We start from the raw sequence: 12072 nt of genomic DNA, 5'->3' as shown, positions 1-12072 counted from the left end.
GTTTTATGTGACATTGACTGTATCTGAAAGCTTGTAACTACATGTCATTTAATTGGGTCAGATTTTATGGTTCAATTCTACAGGTTGAGCCATGTAGCTAGTTGCTTATTTCTGCATCTAATAATGCCTCGTTGGCCATTGCAGTGAAGAAGCAATTGGTTTTTAACTTTTTCTTTAATATGCTTTGTGCCAAAAATCAAGAACCTGGTTTCATGGCAAAACAGGTCAGAAAAGCAGCTCCATTCCTTGCCAGACATCAGAGACTGGCGAGCACTGCAGAAAACTGACAGCCACCCCTTTGTAACAGAAGGGCTGCTGCTCAGCTCATGTGGGCATGAAGGCCCTACTCTATGGGAAACACAGATTTTTCAAAATATGAAAAATCATGTAGAAAATATTTTATCGGATGTGTGTGAATACGTGTGTGTGTGTGTGTGTGTGTGTGTGTGTGAATACGTGTGTGTGTGTGTGTGTGTGTGTGTGTGTGTGTGTGTGTGTGTGTGTGTGTTTAGCAAAAGAGCACTGGATTCAAGCACAGTATTCTGTACACTTCAAAAAAGTTCTTCCAGGAAGGGAACAGTGACACAAGGTTATTGTGCTAGCCAAGAGGCTGAGGCCAGAGGACCATGTGTTGGAGGGCAGTTTGGGCTGTAGTGAGATCTTGTCTCAAAAATCAAAATAGAGGCTGCATCCATGGAACATACTTAAAAGAATGACCCATGGGGAACTGTGAGAGAGGCTGAGGAAAAAAGCAGAGGGCCTTTGACCTCAGGTGCGTTTTGTTCCCTGGATTGCTCTTGGGTGTGATTTCATGACTTCCGTGTTTACAACTGAATTTACACTCAATTTATAAGACATATTTATTCTTGCTGGATGTCAGAACATAGCTATGGGGCCCATTCTGGTCAGTGTACCCTGAATCTGGATACAGCCTTCTGCCTTGTTTCCATGCTTTCTCAGATATAATCTATAGTACATGCCAGGCAATTATGTTTAAATTAGTTTTTCCTGAGAAAGTTCTGGAAAGGGTTGCTCTGTCAATACTTGGTATGTATTTACTGGCATTTATTTCCATGTTTTCCTGACCATGTTTTTGTGAACTCAAACAACCTTCCTTGTATCATGCTTTCTTTATTTCATTCATGTATAAAAATACACTGAAACCGAAGTAAGTAGTCAACAGCATTAGACTGTAATCCTCCCCATTCGTTAAGGTCCTAAAAATCCCAAGTCTTGCAGACAGATATGCATAGGTCAGCAAAAGTTGACGGTACACACCTTTAATCCAGCACGCAGGAAGCAGAGGCAGGTGGATGTCAGTGAATTCAAGGCCACCCTACAGAGTAAGTTTCAGACTTACCAGGGCCACTCAGTGAGACCCTTTCTCAAAAAAAAAAAAAAAATCAAAAGAGAAAAATTCATGCAAAGAGTTTAGAATTAAAAGTCTATCCAACATGTAATTTAAAGTTTCCTAGTAACCACATTGTTGAAAGTCCTTTTTAAAAGATGGTAAAAATTAAAGATGATTTTACTTGATTCAAAGTACTTAAATAACATTCCAACATGAATCAATATTTTAAAGTATTACTAAGACATGTTACATGCTCTTTTCATGGAAAATAGAACTTATGTTACTTTAATTAAATAAAAAAATATATAAAGGAAAGTAAAACTCAAATCACCTATATATTCTTCCCCATTTTTCCAACTCTACCACTTCTACCTGTAACCTCAAAAATAATCACTACTAAATTCTTAGTATATGTGTTTCCAGGACTTTCTATGCCTACCTCATTATGAATCAAATAGACATTTAAAAGAGATATTCTGGAGTTCACACTTCCAACCGTCTGCCTGTGCATCAGAGCACCTTGCTCTGACACTGTGGGACGAACACAGTACCAGCCATTTTGATTGTCTCCTTGTCAGCATCCTGACCTCATTTACATAAAAGCCTCCTAAGGAAAACCCCTCCCTTCTTCTTCCTCTCCTTCTTCCCTTTCTCACCATGAGGTGTGCACATCTCTGCTTTCCCTCTCTCTCTCTCTCTCTCTCTCTCTCTCTCTCTCTTTCCCTCTTTTTCTCTCTCTCTCCCTCCTTCTATTCCCTCTACCCTCCCCCCAAAAATAAACTCTCCACATGGGTGGATGCTGTGTCTGCATGGTATAAGTAACTTTCCACTGCCTCATGCCACTCGCTGCTGCATCTGCATGGAGGTTTCCCTCGCCCATCACCATCCCTCCCTCACCTTGGCCCAACCCACCAGGGCCTCCCATGCACCAATGTCATTACACTACCTGCAATATTTCTCCTAGTTCTTGATATTGCAAATGAGCCACATAATTTTTTTTTTTAATCACTGTGCAGTTTTATAGGTAATCCTTCCATGGACGTTCACCTCTGAGGTTCCAGATTTCAGACACTAGTAGAAATGACCATTGTCTCCCAGAGAACTTGCCCTATTCCCCTTTGTAAGCTGCATGTATGAAAGCATTTTGAGAAGAAGGTAGATTGTCCAATGAGGTACAACCATGGAGCATTTGAGTTCACAAGACCAACCCCAAGAAAGTGCTAGAACGTGTGACAAGGAGCTCAGTGGAAGACAATCCAACTGTTGCTTCATTAGTGGGAGTCCAAAGTCAGAAGCACTAACCTGAGGCAGCAAGCAATACAAGGAAGAAATGGGCAGAAAGCATGGCTGACTCAGGGCTCCGGTGGCTTCAGACACTGTCTTCCAACCCTTCTTGCTGACTTCTAAGGTATCCACATTGTTGGTGCAGATCTCTTTATGAGACCACTGTCTCTAGGCACCGTGTACACACTTCCTTGATCTGTAAAGCGACACCTCTCTGCTTAGCACTAAAGCTCCAGCAAAGGGATTTATTTAAGCACGGTGGAAAACAAACTCTGATTCAGGGGTCTGGGGTGGAGATGGGTGTTTGTGGTGAAGGTGGGGGTGGCTAGCATTAGTGGGCTTTCCAGAAATGAGCTCGCTTGGCTCATTAAGATTTGAAAGGATATCATTTACTAGTGACCCTGCTCCACATTGTCCTGTCTTGCTTGGTGTGTTCATTATACCCAGGCTTAAAATCAAGAGCCAGAGTCTCAGTTTACTGGATTTGCAGAGGACTTGCAAGTTGCTAAGCAGACCAGATTAGAGGTAAAATGCAAAAACAGCCTGAAAGTGGCCAAGAGCCATCTGAATGTTATGAGTCCAAGTTGAAACCTGGGCCATAGGAGGACCAGATCTGAGAGTATCAGTGGCAAAGACTGTTATGCCCAGATCGCGGGGACCCCAAAAGACCACCACGGAGACCAAATTCCACATGTAAAAGCAAAGAGCCTTTATTTCAAGCTCCAGAATTTGATCCCTCTGGCTGTCCAACACAGTGGTGAGAACAGGGAGCCCTGAGCCCAGGTGGGGCAGAGTTTTTATCATAGCAGAGGTTGGGGTGAGGGGATTTCCAGGATCCAGGACCCTGACTGGCTGACATTTGTCTAAGGGTATCTGTAAAACAAAAAATAGGTGTGTGCTAGACTCAAGGACATCTGGTCACCTTATCTAATGGTTGGAATGTTTGGGATGTCAGGTACTTCCTCATCCCTGGGTGGATCCCTGGGTGGTATCAGCTTAAGGCTTTTCCTGGATCTGGGTGTTGCCTGCCAGTAAGCCTGTCACAGAAGCTGTGTGTAGGCCCCTAAGCCTGTTATGGCTGCTGTGTGGTCAAGCTACTTTGGGGTCCCTTCACAAGACCTGGCTGCTTGGAGAGTTAACACAAAAATACCTGGAAAAGACAGCAGAGTGGTGACCTCCAAGCCAACTATGGGCTGTGAATCATATTTTTATATTCACAAAGCTCAAAAAATGTGTGGTTCAGTAACATTTGATTATCCCAATACTTTACAGTTTGCCAGAGTTCCTACCCCTCCCTACCACATTCCATTGCTTCTCACAAATCCATTCCAGGCTCCTGCAGGGAGTCATGTTCGAAATCTCTGATTTAGAGATTTCAATCAATTGCTATCTCTATAGGAGTCAACTGTTGCCATGGTAACTGAAATAGGATTATGCAATCTCATGTGTGTTCAACCGAAGGATAATGTTGAGAGCAAGGGATGCTGTGTTTGAACCAGACTTTGACCTGCTGTGGGCAGCTTATTGGCTTTCAGAGGGACTTGTACAAATGGTCAGGAAATGCTCACCTGGGGTGGTTCCAAGCCATGGACTGTGAGGGCTGTCAAAAAGAAAACTAGATTTATGGCGAAACTTGGACTTGTACCTTTGTCTCCAGCTCTGTTGAGTACTCCTTAGTGAAACTACTGTGTTCTTGTTTCTTTAGCTGTGAGCCTTAGCCTTTAATGGCTGACCATAATGACAGCTTCACACTTCTGTGTTCTTGTACTTGGACTACTGGAACACCCTAACTCCCTAGCCTTCCCCCCACGTCCAGTTCATTACACTTCCTGTCGGTGGACCCAGCCATCACCATCCGGTGGTGCCTGAACTAATTCCCTGCCTGCCCTTCCCACAGGTGTCTTCCATCTCCAGCACATCTTCTGAGCTGTGATTTTTAAGACATAGGTGCAGTGTTCTCCCCTGCCCCCACATGCCTACCACACTGATCTTTCTGCGCTCACATGTGCCTAGTTCACATCCACCTCCCAGTTCTTGGTTAGGTGGTTATTTGTTCTTTAAATTCCTCTCCCAAGTCTTAACTCAGTTTGTCCCATGAAATATCTCATCTCAGATGTCACCTCTCTAAGAGGCTTTTCTTGGTCCCTTGATAACTTTTTCTATGGTGGCTTTCTAGTTTTATGTAGCATCCTTTATCAGTTCCTGGAACAATTTATTTGTAAACATACCTAGAGTACAAGTTCCTCTTCAAGAATTGTAAATCCTAGCAGGAATTCTAAGTAATTTCTTTCCAGGCTAGATTCCACTGCCCTGAATAAATATGAATGGATGAGTTCCTTATAATCCCTGCTAACTTCCCTTCCCCTTTCTCTGAAGAGCCAGCTGAGACAACTTTAAGGTGGTATGTTGTCATTAGCTGGTTTAGTCCAGATTATATCTTAGCTTATCACACACACACACACACACACACACACACACACACACACACACACACCCTGTGTCTCGTTCCATCTGTCTGAACCATGAAGATCTTCACACACTGTTTCCTTGTTCAGCTTTCAGGCCCAAAGACCGCACCAGAGAGACTCCCCAGTGTTTCCATCCAGTGTGACCCCTCAACCTTGTCATTTGACCCTATGGTCCCTTTTTGTTTCTTCAGAGCGTTCACCACTAGCTGAAATTATTTTTCATCTGTTTTTGTCAGGCTCTCCCGGAGCACTTTAAGGTAGTTTGGATTGTGTGTGTGGCGGGGTGGGAGGAAGGGTCACTATTCACTGCAGCGTCCCTGACGTCCATATCAGTGCCTAGCAACCACTAAGCATTCAAATATTTGTTGAGAGCTGAAAGGCAGACTCCACCCTGGTGGGAGGTGTCATTGATTATTCTCTGTTTTAAACATGACAAAACTGGGCCTCAGGGAGTTTTTTTCTCCCATTTCCTAAGATCCCACAGCTTATTAGGTATAAAACTAGGATTTAAATCCGGCCTGACTTCAAAACTGATATATGTGTGTGTCCTAGTTCTTCTTCCCTGGACATTTTTTTTTAGCCAGATTATATGCTTCAGGATTGTTCTGTGACCTACAGGAAGTGACAGCCTCACATGTTTTGGCCTATTTCACGCAGGCAGATTTACACACAGAGAGACACGTGCAAACATGAACACACATTCACATGAATAAAATAACCTTTTTCTTCCTAACATAAAATTTAGCCACAGCCGACCACATATTTGATTGAATCCAACAGAATAAAGATGCAACACCAATCACTGTGTGAAAAATCCTGCTTGAAGGAATTGTGCATTTATGTATCTATTCATTCTAATACCTATAATTTTCACCTAAAGGAAAACCAGACTGGAAAGGGCTCCAAGGGACCAAGCAGCTCAATCACAGTGTAGTGCAGTCCCCTCCAGTGTGAGCCAGAGGCCATCTGCATCCTGAGACGTCCAACATGTTCCCTAAGGTCCATTTCTTGGGCAGAGTTTCTACTTTGAATCTCACTATAAAGCATTGATGGCACCCCATAGCATTCCTATTTGAGAGATAAGAAAATAAGTACACATAGGTGAGGTGACCTGAATCAGGTCACACCACCAGGCTGGAGCAGAAGTTCAGATGTCCTGTCTGAACACTCACTCCATCTTAGCACCTCCATGGTACACTTTTTATTTCTGCTGTGTGTGTGTGTGTGTGTGTGTGTGTGTGTGTGTGTGTGTATGTGTGTGTGTGTGCTGAGTTTTGAACCCAGTGTTCAACCCTAAGTCATAGTACCAGCCCCTTGCTTCATCTGAAGCTCTTCTCCAAGATACTGAAACATACAAAATCCCCTGTACCAAAATTATCAGCACCACCTGAGAATCTGTGAGACTTGTATATTGGGTCCCATCTCAAATGTACTGTATTGAAATCAGCATTTGAACAAGACCCCCAACTAAATGCTATGCATTTAAATAATATAAATTACTGATGGCTACAAACACAGGAAGCAGAGTAAATTATGTTTACTTTCATCGGCTTTCCAGAGGCTTTCCTTTTAAGCATCCAGTCCTGTTGAACTCAGTAACTCCAAAGGCCAATGAGCGATGAGACTAAGCTATAGCCTAGTGTCTGCTGCCACCTTGTGGTAAATTCTCACCTAGGTGCGATTTGCCCTTATCCATAAAACAAATGCAGAAAGAACATGCAGGTGGTGCGGTACTGAACTTTTAAACCTTGAGCTTTAAGGGTCTTCAACAGAAATTCAAGATGTAATGAAGTCACCCTCTCAGTGACCACAGAGACAGCCAAACAGCGGCTTGCCTCTTTGTGCGCGTCCCATGGAATAACATTCATCTGCTGACAGGTCTAACAGAAAAGCTCAAGACCCAGTCTCTTCCTCCCTTACAGAACTAACACAAGAATATCTAATATGATTACCAATTATGCTGTGACTTTTTATTCTGAATGTGCCTTCTCTGTGTAGTATTTCACAAGGTACCGTGGAATTCCCCACACTTCTGTTACATGCATCACTGGAGGCCTCTGAAGTAAATTTTGGCCAGTCCCACACCTGGAGGAGGAGATTCCAAAATTTTCCTACGTATTTTGCTCCAAACATCCAAAAACTAGGCAGTGCTCTCTGTCATGGGATGATTTTGTTTAGAAGTTCTTAGCTCAAGAGCTAAAGAACCCCAAAGCGGTTATCAGAGGTGGAACCGACAGAATGGAGTACCCTCAGTTGTGCCATCCTGAACCCCTAAAGCTTGCCTATGGGAAGATTGGCCAGTACCGCAGAATTCAGCAACCCAAAAGGAAAAATGGCTCATTCAAAGGGAAAGGGATAGAAAGGTAAGTGACAAGGACTCGCTTCCTTTCCCATGGTTACTTTTGGGGTCTTTCATTATATAAGATTCATTACGATGACCAGAGAAGGTGCTGTCTCCATTTAAGCAATATAATTTAAAAATCCAGACTGTATGTGTTCTAGGAAGGAGGAGGTGCTGCGTTGGGTCAGGATCTAGAGTACTGTTGAAATCATGTTTTGCAGTTATTAGTGCCTCAATTTTAATAAAGAAAAGGCTTTACTTTCCACCTGAATTTGAGTTTTAATGTGTCTTATGAGATTAATGTCAGTATTAAGTTGATACCTTTTCAATATCAGTATTTTAGTCTTCTCATATCCCACACCAATGAATATGCAATTTTGAAAATATATTAATGCAATCTGTGTATAACCACGATCAATGCTTTCTGTTCCCTGCTAAAGCAACTTTCACTGTTGAAATGTGTCCTAACCCCATTTTACCATTGAACTCTCTTCAGTAAAACATCAAAATTGCCTGAGACCTGGTATTTCTTGCCAATGACAAAACCATAAAGAACAATAGTACCACATTTTCGTTTTGAATTTCAGTTTGGCAGTTCAGGTTCCATTGTATTTGGGCACCTTCTGTAGTAGACCCATAAGTCACAGCTCTGAGAAATTCGGATGAGTTGTTTATCTGAGGTGCTGGGATGTCACAGGTTATGCTTCTACACTTGCATGTATAAAGTAAAATATTGTAGGGCTGGCTGTTCACTTCCACAAAGAAATCAAGGTTTAAGGAGGAAACAATGTGGGCAAATAAATCCATTACGAACAAACAAGAACAAAAGTAAGCAAAAAACTTGAAAAGGAAAGTTCCTCTCTGTTACAGACACGATAGGCATTCTTTTCCTAGGTCCTGGAACAAGCTACCTTCTCTAACCGTGGTTTAGAAATCAGACATGACGTGAGTGTCTATTTGCTGTTTCTGAGGCTGGTGGTTCTGTAACAGCCCAGGCTGGCTTTGTGCTCAGTCCTCCCACACTGGTGTCCTGTGTGCTGAGGGGAAAAGATTTGTGCCACCACTGCCTGCTTAAAGCAAAATATTTGTCTTAACCTGAGCAGCTACACAGAGGGCCTTCGGGATCCATTAACATCCTGAGATGTGTTTCTATTGTATGTGAGTGGTTGTGGACATATTCATGGCAGTATAAGTTATTAAAACATTAAAGTTACTAAGTCTCAGGGGGTCCACAGAAGGTTGATCCTGGCTGACAAGTTATCTTTGGGTAAGTAAGGAAATGGAGCCCCTTCCTCGGGATCCTTTACTGAAACAGCTCTGCACAACCATTAGGTCTTCAGGGTGAATAGTGACCCCAGGAGGTGCCTATTTCCTTCTGTGGCCTTTCTCCTGGAGAGAAGGAGTTCAGCCCATGAGGCTGCCTTCCTTTTACCTCTAGAATGTGTTTCCTCATTTTATCCATAGGCTAATAACGCCTGTCACATATTGAATGCTTTATTAGGATCCAAACATACAAATTATTTCCTTCTATTTTCAGATTGAGAGAACTAAAACTTGTAAGAATTAAATAACATGCCCAAGGGTGTTCAGTCCAAAGGTATGGTTCTGAGATCAATACCGTCAAACTCCAGTGACCACATGCCCACTAGAATCTCTCCCAAAGATAACTGTCTCTGATGCTGAGAGATATATACCCAGTTGGGAGCAATGTTTTGCTGGAAAGTAAAAACACCGTTATGGTGGTACCTGAGATACATTAGGTAGTATATGAAGAACATTTTAATGCTCATTAATTTCTTTTAATCCAAGTTAGAAACATGTATAACATATAAACATACTATTGTATATGATAGTGTATGATAGTGTAGCAATGCAATCATGTCACACTACAGCTGGGATTTCATGCTGAGGAAACGAAGATTTATGTTCACAGAAAAGCTTGTACCCTGATGTTTATAGTTTTGTTCATAATAGCTCCCAAATGGAAACAATTCAAATGTTCTTCTATGGGTGGATGGTTATGAACACAGCATGGTATATCCACATTGTGGTGTATCACTCAGCAATGAAAAGAGGGGAAGCATTGGCTCCACAGAATTCTATAACAAACATGTACGTCCTAGAGCTGAGGGTAGGGCTTATTAGTACAATGCTTGTTTAGCATTCCAAGGTTGTGCATTCTACCCCCAGCACCAATAAAATAAAATAAGATAAAATAAAATAAAATAAAACAGAGACAAATGCTGGAAGCTTGGGATGTTTTCCACGGCAAGGTTCCATTTAGATGACATTCTCCAAGGAATGAATAGCAGCCACTGGGAGAACCTGTGAGTAGTTGTGTGTGTGTGTAGGGGGGTGGAGGTGTGTGTACCTGTGTACGCTAGTACAGAGGGCAGAGGAGGATATCAATTGTCTTACTCTATGGCTCTCTGCCTTATGCCCTTGAGACAAGGTCTCTCCTATCCTGGAATGTGCTATTTTTCCACCAGGCTGACTGCTCAGCCAGCCCTGGTGACCTTCCTGTCTCCATGCCCACCAAACATTTTATGTGTGCTCTAGGGATCCAAACTTAGGTCCCCATATTTGCACAGCAAGCTCTTTACTGATTGAGCCATGTCTCTGGCCCTCAATTTTTTTTATATCATTAATGCAGTTTGTTTCCATTTTTGTTTAGATGGCATAGAGCTGTGTCTACCAACTTAGCTAAACAAAACGTGTTGGTCCCCAAAGAGGAATCACTAAATGAAAGTGACTTGGAGTTTCATGAAAATCAAAGTAATCAGAAAAGAAACCTGATGAAGAAAATGAAGAGTGCTTTTGGGAAAATGCTGTCCTGCAAGTGTGGAAGCCAGTCAGCCCGAGCTGGCAGGGAGAGCCCTACAGGGCAGATGGAAGTCGCCCTCTCCAACACACAAGGCCTGCTGCCTAGACTTGTCAAGGAGCTTCCATCTCCCAGGTTGTTTACAAAGCCGAGGATGAGAAAGCTCTCACAGAATGGTAACCAATGGCAATTTAATATTAAGTAGCCAAGAGGAACAGTAAAATGAGTATGGACAGAAGTTTAGATGTTGAATGTCCCCAAAGACACTTGCATTGGCTTGTCTCTTTGGGTGTTGTTATCAGGAAGTGGGGTTGATGGGGATTTCCCTAAGTTATTGGAAACATGCCCTAGCAAGAGGAATGCACGATCCAACCAAACTCATTGTCTTCCTCCTTGACTTCCTGATCATAAAGTGTGGCTTTGCTCCATTACACACTACCCACGGTTGCTGTTTGTTATCCCTAACAGAGGCATTGGGTCTGTTGGGTCATGGGCTTGAAAAATCTAAGACCTGAACCAAAAGATCTATTTCTCTTCATAGGTTAATTATCTCAGGTATTTTGTTAGAGTGGCAAAATTTTAACCTTCTCCTCTAGGTATGGCAACTCTGAGGAGCTTGTCTAAAACGCAAAATCTTTGGCTACATCTAGGTCAACTGAGTCAAACTTTATACTCTACCGGGATCCCCCTCAGTTGGCTCATTAATATATGTATACAATTTAATATATGTATAAAATTTGAGAAAAAATAGATTATATTGTCTTTGAGGTTCCTCTGAGTCTGGTTAATAAGTTATTGAGTCGTTCTAAACTAACTTTGTCCGTTTGTTTTTGTTTGTTTTCAAGACAGGGGTTTTTTTGTAGACCTGACTATCCTGGAACTTGCTCTGTAAGCAGGCCTGGAACTCACGGCGATCTGTCTGCTGGGATTAAAGGCCTGATCACCACCGCCTGGCTTCTAAACTAACTTTTAATTTAAATGTACATGCATACATGTGCATAAGTGTGGACATACATACACACGCATACATTAGAAAATGAAACTATGGTGGGATTCTTGTTTTCCATCTATAGGAGGTACAACACAGCCTTCCAAATAGCCAGTTCCAGCAGCAGAGGCTGCACAGAGAATTGGGGGAATGAAATCCATAATTTGGCAAGACATAAAGGAGGCTTGATTTTGTTTATATATTTTTAAATTTTATGTGTATGAGTATTTTATTTTGCCTGCATATGTCTGTGTTCCACATGCTTGCTTGATGCTCCACAGAGACCAAAAGAGGGCATCAAATCTGCAGGTATCTGACTTACAGATAGTTGTGAGCCATCATATGTGTGCTGAAAATTGAACTTAGGTCCTCTGAAAGGCAGTCAGTGCCTTTAACCACTGATACATCTCTCCAGACCCATCATTTATATAATTTAAAAATCTACTTATTTTTATTCTTTGACAACTTCATCGACTGCTTATGTTTTGGGGTGATTGCTTTACCCTCACATCCTCTTTCATCACTACCTCTCTCCTGCTGAACCCCCTTCCCCACTTCCCACAAGCTCCCTTCCTATTTTCATGTCTTTGGGGTGTGTGTGTGTGTGTGTGTGTGTGTGTGTGTGAGAGAGAGAGAGAGAGAGAGAGAGAGAGAGAGAGAGAGAGAGAGAGAGAGAGAGAGAGAGAGAGAGAGAGAGACTGAGTTTAATTAAGGTTGTTTGCATGAGCATGGGTGGAGGTTTATTTGGACAACTTATTAGTGGCTATGTCTTTGAAGAAAATGACACTCCAATCTCCCAGCAACTATTAACTTCCAGTA

At 42.3% G+C, this 12072-nt stretch overlaps 1 protein-coding gene across 1 annotated transcript in view; it reads left to right on the top strand.

The window, feature by feature from the left end:
- Positions 1 to 1710: 1710 nt before the first annotated feature.
- Positions 1711 to 12072, top strand: part of CUNH3orf49 (chromosome unknown C3orf49 homolog) — a 20686-nt gene continuing 10324 nt past the window's right edge. Inside the window, exons 1-2 of the mRNA XM_052734103.1 lie at positions 1711 to 7466; positions 10119 to 10441. Of these exons, the coding sequence (XP_052590063.1) occupies positions 7342 to 7466; positions 10119 to 10441 (448 nt within the window). The 5' untranslated portion in view covers positions 1711 to 7341. The remainder of the gene's footprint in view (positions 7467 to 10118; positions 10442 to 12072) is intronic.

The sequence above is a fragment of the Peromyscus californicus genome, unplaced genomic scaffold (genome assembly GCF_007827085.1).
Source record: "Peromyscus californicus insignis strain IS unplaced genomic scaffold, ASM782708v3 Scaffold_12__1_contigs__length_115047231, whole genome shotgun sequence".
Taxonomy (NCBI): domain Eukaryota; kingdom Metazoa; phylum Chordata; class Mammalia; order Rodentia; family Cricetidae; genus Peromyscus; species Peromyscus californicus.
This window is presented reverse-complemented; position numbering and strand designations above follow the sequence as displayed.